At 42.9% G+C, this 26,051-nt stretch overlaps 1 protein-coding gene across 8 annotated transcripts in view; it reads left to right on the top strand.

The window, feature by feature from the left end:
* Nucleotides 1-26,051, top strand: part of LOC144495888 (amyloid beta precursor protein binding family B member 2-like) — a 330,576-nt gene that overhangs the window by 186,830 nt on the left and 117,695 nt on the right. For all 8 annotated transcript variants that reach the window (XM_078216666.1, XM_078216713.1, XM_078216657.1 and 5 more), the window contains 2 exons: nt 1,680-1,765; nt 1,877-1,937. In XM_078216666.1, the coding sequence (XP_078072792.1) occupies nt 1,680-1,765; nt 1,877-1,937 (147 nt within the window). The remainder of the gene's footprint in view (nt 1-1,679; nt 1,766-1,876; nt 1,938-26,051) is intronic.

Here is a 26,051-nt window from a genome sequence, read left to right as displayed (position 1 = left end):
GACCATCTTAGTCTATTGTGGGCCACTTTATCGAAATCTTTTGAAAATCCAGATAAATTACATTTACTGCTTTCCCACTGTATACTCTCCCTCTCTTACTTCCTTCAAAAATTAAATAAGACTTCTCTTTTGAAATATATGTTGACTATTCATTGTTATATTTCTCTTTTTTAGATGTTATTCTATTCCCTCCTTTATTAGGGTTTCCATTATTTTTGTCACCACTGATGCTAAGCTGACTGGCCCATTACTCCCTGGACATGCTCTGTCCCCCTTATTAAACATAGGAATTAAATTATCCATCTGTTAGTCCTTTTGTACTACAACTTTTCTTAACCAATAAATATGAGTGATATTGCCTCTGCTTTCTCTTCCCTAGATTATTTAAGATTTGTAGTTTGCTGTCCATCTGTACTAGGCACTTTGTCTTATTTGAGTTTGTTTAGTCTGTTCAGTATATCCCCTTTTTTATTTGAATGTACTTATCTCATTGCTCATCTCATCATTCAATACATTGACTACCTGTGATAGCTCTCTGCTAAATATCCAAAGTAAAATGATTGTTTAATATTTCTTTCATCTGTCATTACCTGTGTGTATTATCTTGTCTATCCATTAATAGTCCTATTCCCATCATAACCTTCCTTTGTTATTATTGAGCCTGCAATGTATTTTACTGTTCTTGATTCTATTCCTGGATAATTTAACTTCTTAGTTCCTCTTTGGCTTCCTATTTATTTTTTAACTTCCCTCCTAATCTATTTATGTCCTCTCTTATCCTGCACTCCTCTGCTGTCTAAGTAGTTAATCTATGCCTCCTTCCTAACCCTCAATTGTTCAGAATTAATCTATACACTCGCATACTTGGTTTGGAAAAAAAACACTACATCTGTCTCAGCAGGGTGAATTAACTAAAGCTGAGGAAGAATATCCCAACTGCATCAGCGTGAATTGTCCTGTTTCTCACATTTTCCAGCCTTGAGGCCTCCCTGAGTGAGATTTGCCAATTAATGCCAAAGTTGTGAGCAGCCTTGCCTTGTAGATTCATCACCACCCGAAGCTAGTTTAGATTGTCCAATTCTCCATTTAGCACTCTTATGTGACTAGGTCCATTTTTCCTGTGAAAACCACATAATGAAGTAGAGCCTTTTCATTTTACGTTGGGAACTTGTAAGAATATATAATAAGATTTGCAACAGTGGGTAGCGCAGTAGGTTATTAGACTACCCATTCATTACTGTGATTCAAGTTGGAATCCAATTAATACCCTTGTTACAGTTGAAGGTCTCCTATCGTTGCTGATTACAAGGCTATGTATGTGCTCAGTAACCATGAGCCCATAGCGAAGAACTCTCAATTATATGGCCCTAATTTGGCAATCTCATTCAGAGAGGCCAGAAAGATGACTAATGTGGAAAACAGAAAAGAATATTCCTGGTTTAGTAAAATAAGCTGTTCTCAAGTTTGTTCCTTTTTAATATGTGCCGTGCCTGTTCATTCATGATGCTGTCTTTGAATGTCAAAATTGCGAGAAGGGTTCCATTCCCCAATGCTAATAACTTGACCTCAGTGAGTATGTAACTGAGCCCGGCATTTAAAAAATTTTGTAATGATTTTCAAATGGTGCAGATTTTTATTTGACTTTTCTTTAAAATTAAGAGGGAATTCTCTTGTCATAGGATCTCCATGCTGCCACTGTGAACCCAGACCCAAGTCTGAAAGAGTTTGAGGGAGCAACTCTGCGCTATGCTTCTCTAAAATTGAGGTGAGGGGCAATATTTTAAAAGTATTGGTCTATTGAAATTTACAGTGCACTGATATCTTCCTTTTGCATTGTTTTCTGTTTAAGTACTAATGCTCCCAATTGCCTCCACAGAACAGTACCACAGTCCGAGGAAGATGGTTCCTGTACTATCAACAGTGACCCAGAGGCAAAGGTCAGTGTTGGTTCACAGCCATTTCTGAACTTATTTTTAGAATCAAACTTTCTGCATATGGCTTCTTTGTCAGGACAACGATTATATGAAATATTTTATTTATTCATCTTTTGTTTTTGAAAGTGGACAACAATGTTGTACATTTAATTGACTACTGTTGCACAATGTAGGGACTGCTGTTATTTACAGTTGGATCCGTGCGACCAGTGCAGTTCTTCAGTATTTAATTACTTGCTAATGCTTTAATGTGCTGTAACATGAAATAACCGTCTCAAATTTCTTTCAACAATTCGAGAAAAGTTAGTGATACGAAACTATATTTTTACAAGGGGAATGTTGTTGGATTTTGAGGCTCAGTACAATTCAGTCTGTTATCAGGAATGCCTCCTTAATCCCCTTTAATACCAGAGTAAGTATTCAGAGCTGAGATTCAAAAAGTTAATTTTCACCATTTAGATGTTTTCCCCTGATATGGATATGCTCCTGTCTTTAAATATTTTAAGAATTGGCTTTACGTTTGAGCAAAAATTCCACATTCAATCTCCAGAGTTAATGAACCATACAACTTTAAGAAGTAGATATGCTCCATTGATATCTAATACATGACTGTATTAACATCTACTCTTCGAAAATTTTCCAGTGAATAACATTACAGAGAAAATGCACTGTTGGAATTTTGTTTGCATTCTGGAGATAAATAATTGAAGAATTGTATCGTAACATTGTCGGATGAATAATAATGTATCCTGAATACGTGCACATGCCCATGTACACATCAGTAATTGAGTGATGTGTTAAGTAACTCCAGAGCAAAACAGGATTAAATGGCATCCCGTCAAATATTTTTTCAAAATTAAACATATCCATTGATTTCCTATGTTTATCCTCTCTCACTTCTTCAAAAAACAATTTATAAGTTTGAAAAAGCACAACTACTTGCTTTTTACAAACCTCTGGTGACCAACTCTGATTAACTGATGTTCCTTATAGTTCTTTCCTCAGACTATATTAGAGTACAATTAATATTAATTGACCTATAATTTTCCAGCATATTCCGGTTTTTTTTTGAGGAGAGTCATGTTAATTTATTCGCCTAAAATTTGAGTAACCTCCATTCTATTTAGAGCCATAGAAATTATATAGCACAGAAGGGGGCCATTCAGTCCATCTTGTCCATGCTGACTCAAAGGCTGTCCTTTCTAATCACATTTTCCTGCACACAGCCCATACATAGTCCTGTAGCTTATAGCACTTATAGCAGATCCAGGTACTTTTTAAAAGAGTTTAGAGCCTCTGCCTCCACCATCAACTCAGGCAGTGAATTCCAGGCACCCATGACCTACTGCGTAAAAAGAATTTTCCTCATATTCTGTGTAATCCTTCTGCCACTTGGTTTGAATCTATGACCCCTGGTTTTTGAACTCTCTGCCAAGGGAAATAGGTTCCTCCTGTCTACGCTATCTCTTCCCCTCACAATTTTGGATACCTCAATCATGTCACCCCTCAGCCTTCTCTGTTCCAAGCAAAATAATTCCAACCCCTCTAATTTCTCCTCATAGCTACAATCCTCCAGCCATGGCAGCATTCTAGTGAATCTTCTCTGCACTCCAGAGCAATTACGTCCTTCCTGTAATGTGGTGACCATAACTACGCACAATACTCCAGTTATGGCCTTGCCAGTGTCGTACACAGTTCCATCATTTTATCCCTACTTGTATTCTGTACCTCTGTCAATGAAGGAGAGCATTGCATATGCCTTATTTACAACCTTATTTACCTGCACTGCTCTACCTATAGGGACCTGTGCACTTGCACATGAAATCTCTCACTTCATCGACCACTCTCAGTATATTCTCATTTATTCTGTGTTCCCTTTTACTGCTAGACCTCCCCATATGCATTACCTCACACTTATCAGAGTTGAATTCCATTGGGTGGCACAGTGGTTACCACTGCTGCCTCACAGTGCCAAGGACCCAGGTTTGATTCCCTGCTTGGGTCACTGCCTGTGTGGAGTTTGCACATTCTCCCCATGTCTGCGTGAGTTTCCTTCGGATGCCGCGGTTTCCTCCCAGAGTCCAAAGATGTGCGGGTTAGGTGGTTTGGCCATCCTAAATTGCCCCTTAGTGTCGGGGATTAGCAGGGTAAATGCATGGGGTTGTGGGGATAGGACCTGGGTGGGATTGTGGTCAGTGCAGACTTGATGGGCTGAATGACCTCCTTCTGCACCGTAGGATTCTATGATCTGCCACTTACCTGTCCACGCCTCCAATCCATCTATATCATTTTGGAGTTTACAGCTATCCTCGACACTATCCACTACATGGCCAATTTTTGTGTCAAATGCAAATTTCCCAATCGTGCCCCTCACGGTCAAGTCCAAATCATTAATATGTAAAATATATGCAAGGTTCCCGACACCAAGCCCTGTAGAAAATCACTTGGAACACCTTTCCATTCGTGAGGGCAGCCACCAACCATTACCCTTTATTTCCTGTTACTAAGCCAACTTTGAATCCAATTTGCCACATTACCCTGTATCCCATAAGCTTTGACCTTTTTGACCAGTCTGCCATGTTGGACCTTGTCAAATGCCTTATTAAAATCCAGGTAAACAACATCCACTCCACTACCCTCATCGATCCTCTTTGTCACTTCTTCCTCCAAAGAATTCAATCAAATTTGTAAGGCTTAACCTTTCCTTAACAAAGTCATGACTGCCCCTGACTGGTCCGTACCTTTCTAAGTGATAGTCTCTCAGGATTGATTCCAACAATTTGCCCACCACCAAAGTAAGACTAACTGACCTATAATTGTTTATCTTTTACTTTGTACCCTTTTTAAACAATGGAACCACATTTGCATTCTTCCAGTCCTCTCTTGTGTCTAGTGAAGATTGGAAAATAATCTTAAGAGCATCTGTTATTTCCTCCCTGACCACCTTCAACATCCTAGGGAACAATCTATCCGGCCCTGGCAACATCTACTTCCAAGGATTCCAACTCCTCTAACACTTTCTTTTCTGTTATGAATATTTTATCCAATATTTCACACTGTTCCTCTTGGATTACTATATCTGCATTGTCCCTTACCTTTGTGAATATGGAGACATAAAATTTTTTTAAAAACTCTTCCCTTATTCTCTGCATCTGCACATAAGTTTCCTCTATCTCTGATAGGTCCCACTTTTTCCTAAACTTTTCTTTTGCTTTTTATATACTAGTAAAACATCTTTGGGTTTTCCTTGATCTTGCTTGCTACTATTTTTTCATGCTTTCCCTTTGACTTCCTTATTTCTTCTATTCACTTGATCCCTGTACTTTCAATACTTCTCTAGGCTATCTGCAGTGCTGTGTTTTTTGTGACTATCAAAAGCTTTCTTTTTCTGTTTAATCTTCCCCTGTATTTTTCTAGACAACTATGGGGGTCTAGATTTGGTAGTACCATTCTTAATTTTGGAGGGGGCACTCCAAAAGGATCTCAGTTATTAGGGCTTCCTGCTGGTTTATCACTGATTTATCCTTTAATACTGTTGTCCAGTCTACCTCATCCAAATCATTTCTCAGTTTTGTATAATTTCACACACCCCCACATTTAAATCTTTTACTCCTGATTTATCCCTGTCCTTTTCCATAATAAGACAAAATCCAACCGAATTGTGACCACTACCCCTGATATGGTCGCCCACTGTCACTTCACCCACTTGCCCACTTCATTTTCCAAGACTAAATCCAGAATTGTGTCTCCCTCTCATTGGGCTTGTCATGTATGATTTTTTTCACCATCAATACCCCTTGTTTAAAATCCAGTTGATAAAGGGATAGTTAAAGTCTCCTACTATTATTGCCCCCTTATCCCTACAGGCAGAAATTTGTCTACATGCATGTTCTCCTATTTCCCTCTCACTAGTTGGGTGTCTGTAATATGCCCCTTTTTAATTCTAGGCTGAACCCATAAAATCTCATTTGTTAACCTGTTTAGTATGTCCTTTCTTCTCACAACTGCAATTGATTCTTTAACCTTTAATCCCCCCCCCCCCAATCATCCACTGTATTCTACTTGAAAACTGTATATCCAGGGATATTGAGCTGCCAATTTTGCCCCTCCTGTAGTCAGGTTTCCGTTATAGCAACAGCGTCCTGCTGCCATGTGTCTTTCTGTGCCCTTAGTTTTATTTATTAATCTTGTCTTTTGAAAATGGACAACTATGTTGCACATTTAATTCACCACTGTTGCACCATGTAGGGATTGCTGTTATTTATTGTTGGTGTGCGCAGCCAGTATAGTTTTTCAGTATTTAGTTACTTGCTAATGGTTTAATGTGCTGTAACATAAGATGACCATCTCAAATATCTCCAGCTGAGTGACCCAGGCAGAACCCAAACCGAGTGTCAGTGAGCAGGTTATTGCTGACTATGTGCTGCTTTATTGCATCATCAATCCTTCCAACGCTAATAATTGAGAGTAGGCAGATGGTGCACAAATTTGTCAAGTTGGATGTGTCTTGCTTTTTGTGTACTTTTTGCACATTTCTGGCAAGATGCCAGTGTTGTTGCTGTACTGGGACAGCTTAGCTAATGGAACAGCTGGTTCTGGAGCACAAGTCTTCAGTACTATTGGCATATTGTCAGAACCATAGCTTTTGCAGTATCCTGCGCCTTCAGATGTTTTTTGATATCATGTGGAGCGCATTGAATTGGCTGAAGACTGACATCTGTGATGCTGGGGATTTCCGGAGTAGGCTAAGATGGATCATCCACTCAGCACCTCTGGCTGAAGATTGTTGCAAATGCTCCAGCCTTATCTTTAGCACTGAGGCGCTGGGATCCCCCCATCAATGAGGATGGCAAAATTTGTGAAGCTTCATCCTCCAATTAGTTTTTAATTGTCCATCACCATTCACGACTGGATACGGCAGGGCAGCAGAGCTTTGATCTGTTGGTTGTGGGATCACTTATTTCTATCAGTTACTGATTCTGATATTAGTCATGCCTGTGTAGTCCTGTGTTGTAGCATCACCAGGTTGGCAACTCATTTTAGGGATGTCTGATCCCAGCATGCCCACCTGCACTCTGCATTGAACCAGGGTAGATCCCTTGGCTTGATGGTACTGGTAGATTGGGGCTATGCCAGACCATGATGTGTTCGATTGTACACATATATTTCTGCTGCTGCTGATGGCCCATAGCGTCGCATGGATGCCCAGTTTTGAATTCTGAAATGGCTTTGCATCAAAACTGCTACAATGTCTACAAACAGGAAGAAACCTGAAAACACAGGAAGAAAACAGAAAGAGCACTCATCATCGAGCTTGGCACCGGAAATGACAACCGCAAATTCAGCCCTGTTGCCCCTGCAAAGTCTTTCTTACTAATATCTAGGGGATTGTGCCAAAATTAGGAGAGTTGTCTCACAGACTAGTCAAGCAACTGCCTGACATAGTCATATTCACTGAATCACAGCTTACAGATAATGTTCCAGATACCAGCATCACCATCCTTGGGTATGTCCAGTAACACTGAACATGCATAGATCTTTTCAAAGTCTATCCCTTTCAGCACGGTGGTGTTGTCATATATTGCGATGGATGGTTTCCTTGTTGTAAAGATGGGATTTCGTCTCCACAAGGACTGTGCGGTGGTCAATCCTACCAATACTGTCATGGACAGATGCATCTGCGAGAGGTAGATTCGTGAGGACAAGGTCAAGTATGTTTTTCATCTTGTTCTTACACACACTACCTGCCGCAGACTCAGTCTGGCAACTGATCCTTTAGGGCTTGGTTAGTAGTGGTGCTATTGAGCCACTTTTGGTGATGGACATTGAAGTTACCAACTCAGAGTACACCTTGCCACCCTCAATGCTTCCTACAAGTGGTGTTCAACATGGAGGTATACTGATTAATCAGCGGGGGGACATTGCTGGTGGTAATCAGCAAGTTTCCATGCCCAGGTTTGACCTTATGCCATGAGACTTCATAAGATCCAGAGTCGATGTTGAGGACTCCAGGGCAACTCCTTCATGATTGTATACCATTGTGCTGTGCCACATTTGGTGGCTCTGTTCTGTTGGTGTGACCGGAATTATAGTTCCTGGGTTCCTATTGCATCGGAGGGTCGTTGAATCCCAGGAACTGGGTGGATCTGGCTTTAAACTGACCCTGTATATTTAAATCTGGATTTAAATATGATGATCTGGTTCATGTCCTTGCTGGGCATGAACCAGATTACATCGGCATTGGGGGCGGGGGGGGTGGTGGGGGGTGCGGCGTGCGGCGGAGGGTTGGCAATGGGGTGAATCCCAAAAGGGGTCCATCCAACTCTTACAAAAACCTACCTCAGAATCGATATCTTAGTGTTGTGAAATTTCCCTGGGATTGCCACAGTAATTTGACCTGAGGAGTGCTGCAGAAATCTAAAGATCCTGGCCACAGTCAAATCTAAATTCAAGCTGATAAAGCAGATGGCTTGGGTAAAATGGTAGCATTCACAATGGGTGGCCAAGAGTCAGTCAGTCATTTCTGGTGAAAATCCTTGTCGAGATTAATTAAATTCTAAATACTTAGTCAACAGAAAGAATCAGAACACACAGCATTCTGAGATGACATTCCACATTCCAACCTGTCACCAGAGACAAAGAACAGAACAGAATGTAGAATGTGAGTTATTATTCTGCTTCTTTCTCTTGACAGTAACATTCTTGGGTACATTTATGCGGTAGCTATCGGTCTAAGAGTGACAGCTGCGGTATTGGTTCTGGCTCAGCAATGCATTTTTAAAATTAATTCAAGGGATGTGGATGTCACTGGCACTTGCAGCGTTTTTATTGTCAATCTCTAATTGCCCTTAAGGTGATGGTGAGCTGGGCCTTGATCCCTGCAGTTTGTGGAGTGTAGGTGTAGATATTCCCTACTTTACATTGCCCAGCTGCAACTGGAATATTCTCAGCCAAGAGCATGTTTGTTTCAAGCCGTGCGCAGAGTTCACCTTGGAGTCATTGCATTCTACATTGCCCCAGCAAAGCTCAAAATAAATTATTCGTAAATGTGTTTTATGCCATCTTGGAATTATATTTCATGTGATGGCATGCTTGGTGAATCTAAACTGATTGCTTTGATCAACGCCTCCACTCTGTCTGCAAGTGAAATCTTCAGCACCATGTCAGTCCACTTTCGTTCTCCGTCCCACTCTGAGTGAAACTGAAGGAAAGCAGCTCACGTTGCCACAAGGCATCGTTTATCCATTTATCCTTAATGTTGACCAACAATTTTAATACCTTTACTCATTTTCTCTCTTGACAGTAGGTGCTGCTAAAATAAGTGGACGCACCTTACGGGGATGAAGTGATCAGGTGACAAACAGGAAATGGTTTGACAGGACTGGGTTGGTGCTTGGCAGTTTTTGGGTTAGGATTTTAAAGTGGAGCTGAGAGCATAGCCCCCCTCCCCCACCTATTTTTAAATAGCTCATACATGTATTGCTTCACGGCACGGTAGCACAGTGGTTAGCACTGCTGCTTCACAGCTCCAGGTTCCCGGGTTCGATTCCCGGCTTGGGTCACTGTCTGTGTGGAGTTTGCACATTCTTCTTGTGTCTGCGTGGGTTTCCTCCGGGTGCTCCGGTTTCCTCCCACAGTCCAAAGATGTGTGGGTTAGGTTGATTGGCCAGGTTAAAAATTGCCCTTAGAGTCCTGAGATGCGTAGGTTAGAGGGATTAGCGGGTAAATATGTGGGGGTAGGGCCTGGGTGGGATTGTGGTCGGTGCAGACTCGATGGGCCGAATGGCCTCCTTCTGCACTGTAAGATTCTATGATTCTATGATTCAGTGCAAGCCCCCTCCCGCTCCCACTCCAGTCCATCTGTCTTTTGTTCTTAAAATTACAATATTTTGTTGCAATCTCTCACAGCTACACTTTAAAATCTAACACATTCTCCCTTCAGCTCTGACAAAGATCCAAAAGTACTCGAAACATTAACTCTGCTTGCTCTCCTTCAGATGCTGTCAGACCTGCTGAGTTTTTCTGGTGTCGTCTGTTCTAGTTATATAAATGCAAATTGTTTCTCAAATATTTATTTCACTTATTCTCTTCATGCCTCCTTCCATTTTGTGCTAATCCCATTTCTGTTAGGCTGGGGCAGTACAGCATTGATGCCTCACAGCACCAGGGACCTGGGTTCAATTCCCGGTTTGGGTAACTGTCTGTGTGGAGTTTGCACGTTCTCCTCGTGTTTGCATGGGTTTCTTCCGGGTGCTCCGGTTTCCTCCCACAGTCCAAAGATGTGCAGGTTAGGTTGATTGCCTAAAGTAAATTGCCATTTAGTGTCAGGGTGCTTAGCAGGGTAAATACGTAGGGATAGGGCCTGGGTTAGTGCAGGCTCAATGGGCCGAATGTCCTCTTCTGCACTGTAGGGATTCTATGATACTTCCTTGTCAAACCATCTCCTTTGTCACCTAATCACTTCAGCAAGTCATTCTTCTTATTTAGTCTTCCTTCCCTCAGCCCTCCCCGCAACATCTCATTCCCTCATCCTGTTCTTTATGAGCTGTTCACCTGTAATGTCTTACAGTGCTGTTCAAGTTCTATTATTGAAAAGTCAGTCTTGCTCTTATTCTTTCAACAAATGCTACCTGACTGCTGAGTGTTCCAGGCAGTTTCTATTTAGGTTTCTGTACGTATCAGACTGTGTGCTGTCTTTGGAATGGTACAACAACTTCAATGTTACTAAATCAATCCATAAAAGTTGTGAAAATATTCTGTTAATATTAACTTATGCTGGTCAGACGGTTGGTTTGTTTCTGAATTGACTAATCTCAGCCAGAACAGCCAGGGCCAGTGCAACCGCCAGGCAAACTAGGCAGTCACTGAGGGTAACAGAGGAGAAAGTGTGAGGAGGAGAGTGGGAGGGAAAAGGTGGGGGAGAGACAGAGTGGGATGGACGGGAGAGGGAGGAGGAGGAGAGAGGGGAGGGAGGTGGGGGTGATGGAGGCAGGGACAGAGAGGTGGAGACGGTGGGAGGAGAAGGGCAGAGACAGAGAGAGGCAGATATAGGCAGCCCCACAAGGAAGGTCAGGACAGGAAATATAAATGAAAAATAAAGATTTCTGTAAAGGCAACTGAATTGCTTCATTAATAGTTATTAAAGACATAAGAATTTTGGTTGAAGATGTACTAAAATTGGGAAACAATGGCAAGGCATGGTTACTTTGTCTGGATTTGCATCTTCCTGTCTTCCCTCGCCCTACTGTGAGTGAACCATCCAACCAGTCGCACGTGAAATGAGTTCAAATTAATATTTCATTCAATAATTTAAATAATGACATTCAAACATTAATATCGAATAAGCATTGTGTTTTAAAGTTCACTGTGGGCATGAAGCTGTTTCATACATTGGATCAAAATTGATTCGGAAATGTAGAAGAGTTGATGTCATTTTTCGATGTTTAAAATTTATTTGTCTAATCCTGAAATTACATAAATGAATAAATACTGCTTCAGGGAACGGGTGATAGTGGTTAATCAAAAATGTTGATTACCTTAGAGTTATAGAGACATAGAGCCATAGAGGTTTACAGCATGGAAACAGGCCCTTCGGCCCAACTTGTCCATGCTGCCTTTTTTTTAAACCCCGAAGCTCATCCCACTTGCCTGCAGTTGGCCCATATCCCTCTATACCCATCTTACCCATGTAACTGTCTCATCGCTTTTTAAAAGACAAAATTGTACCCGCCTCTACGACTACCTCTGGCAGCTTGTTCCAGACACTCACTACCCTCTGTGTGAAAAAATTGCCCCTCTGGACACTTTTGTATCTTTCCCCTCTCACCTTCAACCAATGCCCTCTAGTTTTAGACTCCCCTACATTTAGGAAAAGATATTGACTATCTAGTTGATCTATGCCCCCTCATTATTTTATAGATCTCTGTAAGATCGCCCCTCAGCCTCCAGAGAAAAAAGTCCCAGTCTATTCAGCCTCTCCTTATAACTCAAACCATCAAGTCCCGGTAGCATCCTAGTAAATCTTTTCTGCACTCTTTCTAGTTTAATAATATCCTTTCTATAATAGTGACCAGAACTGTACACAGTATTCCAAGTGTGGCCTTACCAATGTCTTGTGCAACTTCAACAAGATGTCCCATGATGTTCTATAACTCTCCCCAATGCTCTACCATTAACTGAGTAGGTTCTGCCCCGATTCGATCTACCAAAATGCGTCTCATTTTGAAATCGGGAGAGTGTCTCACAAATTCTCTTTCCATTACGATTGAAAAAGAAGCACAAATAAGTCTGTTTGCTGCACAGCACAAATTCAGAAAATTGCCTCCATCTGCTGGAGTTATAAAGCCATTACAGCACAGATGCTAAAATACTTTTTAAATGTGGAAATCAGTGGCTCATGTTTTGCTGGAGCAAGCCAAGTAACAATATTTGCCAATAGCTAACGTGCCCTTCCAGGTTTTTGTTCTTTAATATTTTGCGTGACAAGTTGTTGAAAGTGTGAGCTGATAATGTCACATTGACGAATAGAAAGAGCTCGAAAGCGTGATTTTAAAAAAATTTACATTTTCAGCATCACCAACGACAGTTAAAATACCTGAAAGAATGCATTCTCATGCTGGTAATAATTTTCAGTGCCAGGATGTTGATTGGCAGTAATTAATACTTCTCATTTAATCAATTGTCAGTACAGAATTTTAGTATTGCTGAAAACGAGACATGTCAAAGCTTTTCATCTTGCACTCATCAGGACACTTTGCAAGAACTCCAGTATAAGGGGAAACCAACATGTTGTATCTTTTGAGAAGGAAATTCTGACTGGTTGGCAAGTGGACTCTGGTAGAGGCATTGCCATGGAGAATGCACCAGTTGATGGTGACAGCCACGCATTGTTTGAAATTTAAACCAGGTAACTTGTCCCTGATTGGTCAAGGCACTACCTTGGGGAATGAATCAGCAAATGGCTGTAACTTATTTTGTTCAGCAAACAAGCGCAGTGTATGTACATGTCCTTTCTGTCTTCAAAGAACAGGGCTTTGTGTATGAATATATGTAGCTTCCAGTTCCAGTGAACTAGCTAGATGGGTACAGAACTGGCTTGGCCATAGAATAAGAAGTCTCACAACACCAGGTTAAAGTCCAACAGGTTTATTTGGTAGCAAATACCATAAGCTTTCGGAGCGCTGCTCCTTCGTCAGATGGAGTGGAAATGTGCTCTCAAACAGTACACAGACACACAAAATCAAGTTACAGAATACTGATTAGAATGCGAATCCCTACAACCAGCCAGGTCTTAAAGGTACAGACAATGTGGGTGGAGGGAGCATTAAACACAGGTTAAAGAGATGTGTATTGTCTCCAGACAGAACAGCTAGTGAGATTCTGCAAGTCCAGGAGGCAAGCTGTGGGGGTTACTGATAATGTGACATAAATCCAACATCCCGGTCTAGGTCGTCCTCATGTGTGCGGAACTTGGCTATCAGTTTCTACTCTGCGCTGTCGTGTGTCATGAAGGCCGCCTTGGAGAACGCTTACCTGAAGATCCAAGGCTGAATGCCCGTGACTGCTGAAGTGCTCCCCCACAGGAAGAGAACAGTCTTGCCTGGTGATTGTCGAGCGGTGTTCATTCATCCGATGTCGTAGCGTCTGCATGGTTTCCCCAATGTACCATGCCTCGGGACATCCTTTCCTGCAGCGTATCAGGTAGACAATGTTGGCCGAGTTGTTAGGAACAAAAGAGTTGTCAGGGAGAAAATCGGACCTCTCAGGGACAAAGGAGGGGAATTATGCTTAGAACCCAAGGGAATAGGGGAGATCCCAAATGAATACTTTGCATCGGTATTCACGAAGGAGATGGGCGTGTTAACTGGGAGTGTCTCGGAGGGAGGTGTTGACCCGTTAGAGAAAATCTCCATTACAAGAGAGGAAGTGTTAGGTTTTTTAGGGAACATTAAAACTGACAAAGCCCCAGGGCCTGATGGCATCTATCCTCGACTGCTCAGGGAGACGAGAGATGAAATTGCTGGGCCTCTGACGGAAATCTTTGTCGCTTCTTTGGACACGGGTGAGGTCCCTGAGGATTGGAGGATAGCAAATGTGGTACCGTTGTTTAAGAAGGGTAGCAGGGATAACCCAGGAAATTATAGGCCGGTGAGCTTGACGTCCGTGGTAGGGAAGTTGTTGGAGAGGATTCTTAGAGACAGGATGTATGTGCATTTAGAACGGAACAATCTCATTAGTGACAGACAGCATGGTTTTGTAAGAGGGAGGTCGTGTCTTACAAATTTGGTGGAGTTTTTTGAGGAAGTGACATAAACGGTTGATGAAGGAAGGGCCGTGGATGTCGTCTATATGGATTTCAGTAAGGCATTTGACAAAGTCCCACATGGCAGGTTGGTTAAGAAGGTTAAGGCTCATGGGATACAAGGAGAAGTGGCTAGATGGGTGGAGAACTGGCTTGGCCATAGGAGACAGAGGGTAGTGGTCGAAGGGTATTTTTCCGGCTGGAGATCTGTGACCAGTGGTGTTCCGCAGGGCTCTGTACTGGGACCTCTGCTATTTGTGATATATATAAATGATTTGGAAGAAGGTGTAACTGGTGTAATCAGCAAGTTTGTGGATGACACGAAGATGGCTGGACTTGCGGATAGCGAAGAACATTGTCGGGCAATACAGCAGGATATAGATAGGCTGGAAAATTGGGCGGAGAGGTGGCAGATGGAGTTTAATCCGGATAAATGCGAAGTGATGCATTTTGGAAGAAATAATGTAGGGAGGAGTTATACAATAAATGGCAGAGTCATCAGGAGTATAGAAACACAGAGGGACCTAGGTGTGCAAGTCCACAAATCCTTGAAGGTGGCAACACAGGTGGAGAAGGTGGTGAAGAAGGCATATGGTATGCTTGCCTTTATAGGACGATGTATAGAGTATAAAAGCTGGAGTCTGATGATGCAGCTGTATAGAACGCTGGTTAGGCCACATTTGGAGTACTGCATCCAGTTCTGGTCGCCGCACTACCAGAAGGACGTGGAGGCGTTAGAGAGAGTGCAGAGAAGGTTTACCAGGATGTTGCCTGGTATGGAGGGTCTTAGCTATGAGGAGAGATTGGGTAAACTGGGGCTGTTCTCCCTGGAAAGACGGAGAATGAGGGGAGATCTAATAGAGGTGTACAGGATTATGAAGGGGATAGATAGGGTGAACAGTGGGAAGCTTTTTCCCAGGTCGGAGGTGACGATCACGAGGAGTCACGGGCTCAAGGTGAGAGGGGCGAAGTATAACTCAGATATCAGAGGGATGTTTTTTACACAGAGGGTGGTGGGGGCCTGGAATGCGCTGCCAAGTAGGGTGGTGGAGGCAGGCACGCTGACATCGTTTAAGACTTACCTGGATAGTCACATGAGCAGCCTGGGAATGGAGGGATACAAATGATTGGTCTAGTTGGACCAAGGAGCGGCACAGGCTTGGAGGGCCGAAGGGTCTGTTTCCTGTGCTGTACTGTTCTTTGTTCTTTGCAAGAGTCGATACCGTGTACCTGGTAGATGGTGTTCTCACGTGAGATGATGGCATCCGTGTCGATGATCCGGCACGTCTTGCAGAGGTTGCTGTGGCAGGGTTGTGTGGTGTCGTGGTCACTGTTCTCCTGAGTTGCGGATAGTGATGAACATTGTCAGAGAATACAGCAGGATATAGATTGGCTTGAAAATTGGGTGGAGAAATGGCAGATGGAATTTAATCCAGATAAATGCGAAGTGATGCATTTTGGTAGGTCTAATGCAGGGGGGAGCTATACAATAAATGGCAGAACCTTCAGGAGTATAGACACACAGAGGGGTCTGGGTGTGCGAGTCCACAGGTCCTTCAAGGTGGCAGCACAGGTGGAAAAGGTGGTGAAGAAGGCATATGGCATAGAACATAGAACATTACAGCGCAGTACAGGCCCTTCAGCCCACGATGTTGTGCCGACCAGTGAAACCAATCTAAAGCCCCTCTAATCTACACTATTCCAATATCATCCATACGTTTATCCAATGACCATTTGAATGCTCTTAATGTTGACGAATCCACTACTGCTGCAGGCAGGGCATTCCACGCCCTTACTACTCTCTGAGTAAAGAACCTACCTCTAACGTCTGTCCTATATCTCTCACCCCTCAATTTAAAGCTATGTCCCCTCATGTTAGCCATCACCATCCGAGGAAAAAGGCTCTCACTATCCACCCTATAAAAGTTGGCATATGATGTTGCAGTTATATAGAACGTTGGAATACTGCGTTCAGTTCTGGTCGCCACACTACCAGAAGGACGTGGAGGCTTTGGAGACAGTGCAGAAAAGGTTTACCAGGATGTTGCCTGGTATGGAGGGTATTAGCTATGAGGTGAGATTGAGTAAACTAGGGTTGTTCTCCCTGGAAAGACGGTGGTTGAGGGGCGACCTAATAGAAGTTTATAAAATTATGAAGGGCATAGATAGGGTGAACAGTTGGAAGCTTTTTCCCAGGTGAGAAATGACAAACACAAGGGGTCACAAGTTCAAGGTAAGGGGGGCAAGGTTCAATACAGATATGCGGGAGACGTATTTTACACAGAGGGTGGTGGGGGCCTGGAATGCACTGCCAAGCAAGGTGGTTGAGGCAGACACGCTAGGATCATTTAAGACTTATCTAGATAGCCACATGAACAGACTGGGAATAGAGGGATACAAACGGATGGTCTAATTAGCAACACATGATCGGTGCAGGCTTGGAGGGCCGAAGGGCCTGTTCCTGTGCTGTATTGTTCTTTGTACATGCAAATGAGCCACACTGCACATCTGGCTGACAGTCTTAAATTGGTTGTCAGCATAATTCTTAGCACACTGGGAACTATTTAGGAAATAATTGCAGAATCCACGACTAACACTGTGTTCTGAGTTTTGCAAACAACAGGCTAGTACAGCCTGTACCTTGCCTGTTGCAAACAGCGAATGAGATATGCTGTTTGCTATGATCTGCCAGCCTTTTTAATGTATAGCCAACGTACTTAGCATCACAATGGCACTGAAATTCATATCCCACATTACTCATTTGTGTGATTAGTAGGCGTCTTTTGGACTTGACAGCAACATCCTGTCAATGGTGAATGCCACAAGTGTTATAGCTGCCTAGTAGCAACTTAAATCAGCTAGCTTCACCTGTTGCTGTAATTTTTGAGATACATTGCCCTCCTAGGCTAATCTGAGGTAGATTGGGCAGTGTCAAAAGTGACAGCCTTCGGCACATTCATGAGTATGCCTGTTATGCAGCACAGTGATCTGATCAGGGTTGCCATTATCCCACAGGATACCTTTAATGTGCCCTATTTCAGCATCAAGCTTGTATGGTGAGCAAATGGCTCAAGGCCCTACTTACAAGGTTGCTGATGAGACCAATCTTATAGTGTGTGGAACTGTAAGAATCCCAATGTATTGACCAGTGAAGGTAGACTTGAGCCAGACTGTGGCAGAAAAACCCCTGGCAAATTTCTCAGCTGGTACATCAAGGAAGGGAAGTTCATTTGACTGCTCCATTTCAAAGACTGCTCCATACCTACAGAATGGAGCTCATTAAGACATGTAAAGAAACTATTACATGCTGCTGTCGACTGAAATATACAAACATATCTTCCACCTATTGGAAATATGCAAGAGAGGTGGGAAATTTGGTGTAATTCTATTTGTCCCCGTGGACTTGTCCCTGTGGAACCCAACAAAGATGTTTGCGAGAGCTGGGCTAGATGACAGCACCATCTATTTGAACATGCATGGTGTCATTAAAACTGAAATCTGCAAGAGGGAACATCCTTTCCACATCCACCCTGTCAATATCCCTCAGGATCTTAAAGGATTTGAACAAGTCACCTCTCATTCTTTTAAACTCTAGTGGATACAAACCTAACCTCTCCAACCTTTCCTCATAAGGCAACCGCCCATTTCTGGTAGTAGTTTTGTAAAATTTCTCTGAACTACTTCTAACGCATTTACATCTTTTCATAAATAAAGTGACCAGTACTGTACGGAATATTCCAGAAGTTGTCTCACCAATGCCTTGTACAACTGAAGCATAAACTCCCTACTTTTGTAAGCAATTCCACTCACAATAAACAAAAACATTCTATTAGCTTTCTTAACTGTACCTTTTGTGATTCAGGCACAAGGACACCGAGATCGCTATTCCCCTCAGGGCTCTGCATGTAGATAATAAACTTTTTTATTTTCTTGCCAAAATGAACAGTCTCACATTTGCCCACATTATACTCCAATTACAAGACTTTTGCCCTTCCACTTAACCCAATATGTCCCTTGTAGCTTCCTTACGTCCTCTTCGCAATTTATTTTCCTACCTATGTTTGGGTCATCAGCAAACTTTGCAATTGTACTGCCAGGTTCTTCATCCAAGTCATTTATATGAATTGTAAAGATCCCTGAGGCATACTACTCGTTACATCCTGCCAACCAGAAACAGACCCATTTATGCCAATTGTTTTCTGTTAGTCAGCCAATCTTCAATTCAAGCCAATATGTTACCCCCTCACCATGAGCCTTCATTTTCTGCAATAATCTTTGATGTGGCACCTTATCAAATTCCTTCTGGAAATCTAAGTACAGTACATCCATCGGTTCCCCTTTATCCACAGCAGATGTGATTCCTTCAAAGAACTCTAATAAATTGGGTAAACATGATTTCCCTTTGCTCAAAACCATGTTGATTCTGCCTGAGTGCTTTGAATGTGTCCAAGTGCTCTGCTATAATATCTTTAATAATGGCTTCTAACAAATCCCCATGTTAGATGTTAGACTAACTGGCCTGTAGTTTCCTGCTTTCTGTCTCCCTCCCTTTGAATAAATAAGTTACTTTTGCTGTCTTCCAGTATAATGGAAGCTTCCCCGAATCTTGCGGAATCAATCATTAGCCACTTCTTTCACGACCGTAGAGTTAAGTCCACCCGGACCAGGGGATTTGTCACCTCACAGATCCAACAATTTGCTCCATACTACTTCCTAGTGATTATAGTTTTCCGGAGCTTCTCCCTCCTATTTCCTGATTTACAGCTATTTCTGGGAGGCTACTATGTCCTCTACAGTGAAGACTGATGCAAAATACCTGTTTAATTCATCTGCGATAGCCCTGCTTTCCACTCAATTCCCCAGACACACTTTCTATAGGACCAGCGTTCACCTCGTTAACTTTTCTTATTTAAATATCTACAGAAACTCTTGTTATCCGTCTTTATATTACCAGCTAGCTTTCTCTCGTGCTCTGGTCTTTTTCTCCTTATTGATCTTTTTGTCATCCTTTGATGTTTTCTATATTCTTTCCAATTTTCTGACCTGCCACTCATCTTTGCACAAATATGTTTTTGTATAATTTTACTACTGTCTTCAGGTTTTCTAGTTAACCATGGATGACAGGCCCTCCCTTTGAAATTTTTCTTTTTTATTGAAATGGCTCTATTCTGTGTATTCTGAAATATTCCTTTAAATGTCTACCATTGAACCTCTATTGACCTATCATTTAAGCACTTTTGCCAGTTCACTCTAGCTAGTTCCACTTTCATGCCCTCGTAATTGTCCTTATTTAAGCTTAAAATACTAGACTTGGGTGCACTCCTTTCTTCATCAAACTGTAAGTAAAATTCAATTATATTTAGATCGCTGCTACCTAGAGGTGCCTTCACTGAGTTTATCGATTAAATCTACTTCATTGCTCCATACTAGATTTACTATAGCCTGACTTTTGGTTGGCTGTAGAATGGGCTGTTCTAAAAAAATTATCCCAAAATCTTGAGCTCATCATCAATACTATCTTTGCCTTCCTGATTTTTCCAATCTGTATGTAAATTAAAATCATCCACGATTATCACCTTTCTGACAAGCCCACATTACCTTATGTTTATACTCTGTTTTCCCATGCAATTGCAGTTAGGGGCCTTATACCACTCCCACAAGTGGCTTCTTGCCTTTCATTTCTCAACTCAATCCAAACTGCATCTACATCTTGTTTTCCTGAACTTAGTTCATCCCTTTCCAATGTGCTAATACCACCATTAATTAACAGCGCTGTCACTCCACCTTTTCTTAACTTCCTGTCCCTCCTAAATGTCACATACCCCCCCAATGTTCAGGTCCCAATCTATGTCACCCAGTAGCTATGTCTCTGTAATGGCTGTCATATTGTACTTATAAATTGCTATTGGTGCTATCAGTTCTTCTGTTTTGTTTCAAATGCTATGTCCATTTAGGTATAGTGCCTTTAATATTTCCTTTTATTATTTTTGTTTTATCTAGCCTTACTTGCGGATCTACTCTTTCATTTGTACTCTTGTCCCACCTTGCCATGGTCTGTTTATCAGTTTTCATACAAGTACCTTCCTCTCTTGCATTGTTTCTACTCTTTGGTATATCACATCTTCCCAAATCTGATCCCTTTGCCCCAAAGTTTAAAACTTTCTCCATTTCCTCAGTTACTTGACTCGCTAGAACATCAGCCCCAGCACAGTTCGGGTGTAGACCATCCCATTTCCCTAGTACTGGTGCCAGTACCCCATTAATCAGAACCTACTTGTTCCACAGCAGCCTTTGCGCTATGCATTCATTACTCCAGTCGTCTTTATCCTATGCCAATTTGAATGCAACTCAAGTAATAATCTAGAAATTATCTTTGGGGTTCTGCTTGTGTATATTGTGTGCAGTTCTGGTCACCTCCCTATAAGAAGGATGTGGAAGCGCTGGAAAGAGTGCAGAGGAGATTTACCAGGATGCTGCCTGGTTTGGAGGGTAGGTCTTATGAGGAAAGGTTGAGGAAGCTAGGGCTGTTCTCTCTGGAGCGGAGGAGGCTGAGGGGAGACTTAATAGAGGTTTATAAAATGATGAAGGGGATAGATAGAGTGAACGTTCAAAGACTATTTCCTCGGGTGGATGGAGCTATTACAAGGGGGCATAACTATAGTGGTGGGAGATATAGGAAGGATATCAGAGGTAGGTTCTTTACGCAGAGAGTGGTTGGGGTGTGGAATGGACTGCCTGCAGTGATAGTGGAGTCAGACACTTTACATAGAACATAGAACAGTACAGCACAGAACAGGCCCTTCGGCCCACGATGTTGTGCCGACCTTCATCTGAAACCAAGATCAAGCTATCCCACTCCCTACCATCCTGGTGTGCTCCATGTGCCTATCCAATAACCGCTTAAATGTTCCTAAAGTGTCTGACTCCACTATCACTGCAGGCAGTCCATTCCACACCCCAACCACTCTCTGCGTGAAGAACCTACCTCTGATATCCTTCCTATATCTCCCACCATGAACCCTATAGTTATGCCCCCTTGTAATAGCTCCATCCACCCGAGGAAATAGTCTTTGAACGTTCACTCGATCTATCCCCTTCATCATTTTATAAACCTCTATTAAGTCTCCCCTCAATCTCCTCCGCTCCAGAGAGAACAGCCCCAGCTCCCTCAACCTTTCCTCATAAGACTGACACTCCAAACCAGGCAGCATCCTGGTAAATCTCCTCTGCACTCTTTCCAGCGCTTCCACATCCTTCTTATAGTGAGGTGACCAGAACTGCACGCAATATTCCAAATGCGGTCTCACCAAGGTCCTGTACAGTTGCAGCATAACCCCACGGCTCTTAAACTCCAACCCCCTGTTAATAAAAGCTAACACACTATATGCCTTCTTCACAGCTCTATCCACTTGAGTGGCAACCTTTAGAGATCTGTGGATATGGACCCCAAGATCTCTCTGTTCCTCCACAGTCTTCAGAACCCTACCTTTGACCCTGTAATCCACATTTAAATTAGTCCTACCAAAATGAATCACCTCACATTTATCAGGGTTAAACTCCATTTGCCATTTTTCAGCCCAGCTTTGCATCCTATCTATGTCTCTTTGCAGCCTACAACAGCCCTCCACCTCATCCACTACTCCACCAATCTTGGTGTCATCAGCAAATTTACTGATCCACCCTTCAGCCCCCTCCTCTAAGTCATTAATAAAAATCACAAAGAGCAGAGGACCAAGCACCGATCCCTGCGGCACTCCGCTAGCAACCTGCCTCCAGTCCGAAAATTTTCCATCCACCACCACCCTCTGTCTTCGATCAGACAGCCAGTTACCTATCCAATCGGCCAACCTACCCTCTATCCCACACCTCCTTACTTTCATCATAAGCCGACCATGGGGGACCTTATCAAACGCCTTACTAAAATCCATGTATATGACATCAACCGCCCTACCTTCATCAACACACCTAGTTACCTCCTCAAAAAATTCTATCAAATTTGTGAGGCACGATTTGCCCTTCACAAATCCGTGCTGACTATCCCGGATTAATCCACATCTTTCTAAATGGTCGTAAATACCATCCCTAAGGACCTTTTCCATCAATTTACCAACCACCGAAGTCAGACTAACCGGTCTATAATTACCAGGGTCATTTCTATTCCCTTTCTTAAACAGAGGAACAACATTTGCCACTCTCCAGTCCTCTGGCACCATCCCCGTGGACAGCGAGGACCCAAAGATCAAAGCCAAAGGCTCTGCAATCTCATCCCTCGCCTCCCAAAGAATCCTAGGATACATTTCATCAGGCCCAGGGGACTTATCGACCTTCAGTTTATTCAAAACTGCCAATACATCCTCCCTCCGAACATCTATTTCCTCCAGCCTATTAGCCTGTAACACCTTTTCTTCCTGAAAAACATGGCCCCTCTCCTTGGTGAACACTGAAGAAAAGTATTCATTCATCACCTCGCCTATCTCTACTGATTCCATACACAAGTTCCCACAACTGTCCTTGACTGGCCCTAACCTCACCCTGGTCATTCTTTTATTCCTCACATAAGAGTAAAAAGCCTTGGGGTTTTCCTTGATCCGACCCGCCAAGGACTTCTCATGTCCCCTCCTAGCTCTCCTCAGCCCCTTTTTCAGCTCGTTCCTTGCTAACTTGTAACCCTCAATCGAGCCATCTGAACCTTGTTTCCTCATCCCTACATAAGCTTCCCTCTTCCTTTTCACAAGACATTCCACCTCTTTCGTGAACCACGGTTCCCTCACTCGGCCATTTCCTCCCTGCCTGACAGGGACATACCTATCAAGGACACCCAGTATTTGTTCCTTGAAAAAGTTCCACTTTTCATCAGTGCCTTTCCCTGACAGTTTCTGTTCCCATCTTATGCCCCCTAATTCTTGCCTAATCGCATCATAATTACCTCTCCCCCAATTGTAAGCCTTGCCCTGCCGTCCGGCCCTATCCCTCTCCATTGCAATAACAAAAGACACCGAATTGTGGTCACTATCTCCAAAGTTCTCTCCCACAACCAAATCTAACACTTGGCCCGGTTCATTTCCCAGTACCAAATCCAATGTGGCCTCACCCCTTGTCGGCCTATCCACATATTGTGTCAGGAAACCCTCCTGCACACACTGCACAAAAAGTGCCCCATCCAAACTATTTGACCTACAAAGGTTCCAATCAATATTTGGAAAGTTAAAGTCCCCCATGACAACTACCCTGTGACCCCCACACGTATCCATAATCTGCTTAGCAATTTCTTCCTCCACATCTCTATTACTATTTGGGGGCCTATAGTAAACTCCTAGCAACGTGACCGCTCCTTTCCTGTTTCTAACTGCAGCCCATATTACCTCAGTGTGCATATCCCCCTCAAAGTGCTTTTCCGCAGCCGTTAAACTATCCTTGATTAACAATGCTACTCCTCCACCTCTTTTACCAGCTTCCCTACACTTACTGAACTTTAGGAACATTTAAGCGGTTATTGGATAAGCACATGGAGCACACCAGGATGATAGGGAGTGGGATAGCTTGATCTTGGTTTCAGATAAAGCTCGGCACAACATCGTGGGCTGAAGGGCCTGTTCTGTGCTGTACTGTTCTATGTTCTATGCTTAATTTTGGTGCCTAGCTCCTCATAGTGACTATGCAGAATCTCTTTCATGGTCCTCCATATCTTGTTGGTATCTAGATTGGCCACCACCATTGGACTTTCTTGTGCCCACTGCAAGTTTCTCCCCACCCTGAAGCAGATGTTCTGAACACTGGCACTGGGCAGGCAACACAGCCATCTACGCTCTTGATCCTTGCTACAGAGAACAGGTCAATCCCCCTCACTCTACTATCCCCAACTACCACTATCTTTCTATGTGTTCCCCCCACTTGAATGGCTTTCTGTACCACAGTTCCATGATCAGTCAGCTGATCCACTCACTCTCATTCAAACAAGCCAAGAGAATTCGGACCTGTTGGACAGTTGCAAAGACAGACGCTCCTGACCTCTGGGTCCCTTTACCTGCCTCACTTGCAGTCATACCCTTCTGTCCCAGACCACTGACCAAACCATAAGACCCTATCCTAAAAGGTGTGACTGCCTCTTGCTGCAAAGCATTTGGGTAACTTTCCCCCTCCCTGATGTGTTGCAGAGCATGCAGCTTGGCCTCCAGCTCAATGACTCCAAGTTGAAGTTCCTCAAGCCACAAACACATCCTGCAGCTGTGTTTGCTGTGGATCACAGTGTTATCTAGCAGCTCCCACATGCTGCAGCCTGGACACCCCACCTGCCCTGCCATCTGAATGTGTTTTAAACAATTATGTAATGAAATTATTTACTTATTTATGGAATTTTTAAAATGTATTTTATTAGCTTCACCACGAAGTTGTGCACTGTTTTGAACCACAAGGGTAGAATAGAACTTAACCACTTATCAAATTCTCACCAAACAGCTCACTCCTTTCCTGTAGTCGAGTAAGAACCAATCCTAAAAGGTGAAAAAAAATAGAAAAAATAAAGGGAAGCAACCACGCCACCTCTCTTATGAACCCAAGGTCATAAGATCATATGGTGTAGGCCATTTGGCCCTTCATGCTTGCTCCGTCATTCAGTAAAATCATGAGTGATCTAATTGTGATCCTAACTCCACTTTCCTGTCTCCCCTTTATAATCCTTCACTTCATTGTGGACCAAAAAGTCTAACTCAGTCTTGAATATATTCCACTGCATGCTGAAGAAGAGAATTCCAAAGTCTATCAACCCCCTCAGGGTGGGGCGATCCCAAATTTTTAAACCATGTTCCCTTGTTCTAGACTCCCCAACAAGGGACATAGCCTCCCAGTGTCCAACTTCTCAAGTCCATTCAGAACCTTAAACCTTTCAATAAGATAATCCCTCTACCTTCTAAACTCATGTGAATATGGGACCAACCTGCTCACCTCTTTCTTATAAAACAGCTCCTTCATCCGAGGAATGAGCCAAGTCAAACCTCCTGTGAATTGCATCGAATACAATTATATCCCTCAAGTAAGGAGACCAACACTATACATATTACTCCAGGTACGGTCTCATTAAGGCCCTCCCTCCATTTGCCTTCCCAGTCACATCTTCAATCGTGGCCTAGTGGTATTGTTGCTGGATGAGTAATCCAGAGACCCAGAATAATAGTCTGGCGACTCTGGTTCGAATCCCATCATGGCAGATAGTGAAAGTTGAATTCAGTTAAAACCTGGAATTAAAAGTCTAATAACCATGAAACGATTATGATAAAAACCCATCTGGTTCACTAATGTCCTTTAGGGAAGGAGACCCTGTCATCCTTACTTGGTCTGACCTATATGTGACTCCAGATCCTTAACAATGTGGTTGATTCATAAATGCCCCGGAAATCCACTCTGTTCAGGGGCAGTTAAGGATGGGTGATAAATGAGGCTCAGCCAGCGACACCCACACATCCTGAACAAAATTTTAATGCTAGCTTTTTGTGATTCATGTACAAGGTCATCCAGATCCGTCTGTACCACAGATTTCTGCAATCGCCCTCCATTTAAATAATCAGCTTTTCTGTTTTCTTGCCAAAGTGAACAATCTCACGTTTTTCAACATTATATTCCATCTGTCAAATTATTCCACACTCATCTAGGCAATCTATGTACCTTTGCAGATTCTCTATGTTCTCTTCACAGCTTGCTTTCCTACATATTTTTGTGTCATCAATCAATTTAGTTACCATGCATTCGATCCCTTCAGCCAAGTCGTTAATATAGGTTGTAAATAGTTGAGGCGCCAGCACTGATCCCTGTGGCACCCTTAG

Source organism: Mustelus asterias, chromosome 1 (assembly GCF_964213995.1).
Source record: "Mustelus asterias chromosome 1, sMusAst1.hap1.1, whole genome shotgun sequence".
In the NCBI taxonomy this organism is placed as follows: domain Eukaryota; kingdom Metazoa; phylum Chordata; class Chondrichthyes; order Carcharhiniformes; family Triakidae; genus Mustelus; species Mustelus asterias.
Note: the sequence above shows the minus strand (reverse complement) of the source record. Positions and strands in the feature narration are given on the sequence as shown.